This window comes from Vollenhovia emeryi, unplaced genomic scaffold (genome assembly GCF_000949405.1).
Source record: "Vollenhovia emeryi isolate VEMERY1.0 unplaced genomic scaffold, V.emery_V1.0 DF950312.1, whole genome shotgun sequence".
NCBI classification, from domain to species: Eukaryota; Metazoa; Arthropoda; class Insecta; order Hymenoptera; family Formicidae; genus Vollenhovia; species Vollenhovia emeryi.
Genome location: NW_011956054.1, coordinates 50 through 1,221, shown reverse-complemented (window position 1 = coordinate 1,221; position 1,172 = coordinate 50). Strand labels below are relative to the sequence as shown.

Genomic DNA, 1,172 nt, shown 5'->3' with positions numbered 1-1,172 from the left:
TTCGAACACAATAAACAAGGCATTAAAACTCTATATGGCCGGCGGACAAAAAGCATATGACGAGATACGCAGACAGAACTTACCATATCCAAGCATTCGCACATTACAAGCTTGCACTATCCCATAACAATTATCAGGTTTATATAGAAAGTATCGCATTTTTAAAAGATTTTCTAGATATTGTTCGAGGAATAAGAGTTGGAGACGGGAAGTGGAAACCGTTCCAGACCGGTTTATTGTTATGCACACAAACTGCCCTTGATGTGCAGATATTGTATTTAGAGAAACATAAGTTTTCGTACTTGCTATTAGGCAGATTCACTCAGGATGCATTAGAAAACTTGTTCTCAGCAGTACGCAACAAAAACGCAGTACCTGATGCACGGGAATTCAAGCAAGCATTAAGGCTTATTTGTTTATCGCAATTTCAAACAGACGTTCGTCGTTCCAATTATTCGGCAAATGACGCTGATTACATTATTGAATATTGTAACGACATAAGAAAGTTAGAGGTGAAAAGTAAGGAAAATCTATGTCTCGATAATATTGATGAGGAATTATGGGATGAACCATTATATTCGCCATTAATTGGAAACGAAGATAGCCTTAATGATGTAACGCAAAACTCTCTATACCACTAATAGGTGCCTTATTATGTGAAATAAAAAAAATTTTCAAACATTGCGATAAATGTTTCAACGTTCTTCTTGCAGATTGTCACGATGCTAATAATAATCTAAGTTATTACACAACATTACGACAGTATAAGAATAACGTTTTACTTTTTCCAACCACTGATGTATTTAATATTATGTATAAGTGCGAGTTATCATTTCGAAAAAACGAGACAAAAATACTGTCAAATTTATTACCAGCTACCGAATTTGTTGATGCATTTTTAAGCAATAATCCAACATTATCGATTCCGTCGTGCCATAATATAATGACTAAATTGATTAAAACTTTTGTTACAGCACGAATTCACTTTTCTTTAAAAAAAACCATCTTAACGAGGCAAATGCCAACAATAGTCGTAGCGTTGCCATGAAATTATCTGTAAGAAATGTTAGGTGTTATACTAATAAAAAAAGTAACAAACATTTATTGTTTTTCCTTATTTACACAATGTATTCATATACATATAGACGTTTTGAAAGAACCGCGTGTGGTTG

General features: G+C 33.6%; 1 protein-coding gene across 1 annotated transcript; it reads left to right on the top strand.

The window, feature by feature from the left end:
* Positions 1–6: 6 nt before the first annotated feature.
* LOC105569296 lies at positions 7–843 on the top strand. Its single transcript, XM_012025685.1, has 2 exons — positions 7–614; positions 714–843. Exons 1-2 carry the CDS (start codon positions 57–59, stop codon positions 738–740), a joined length of 585 nt encoding a protein of 194 aa, XP_011881075.1. The 5' UTR covers positions 7–56; the 3' UTR covers positions 741–843.
* Positions 844–1,172: the final 329 nt, after the last annotated feature.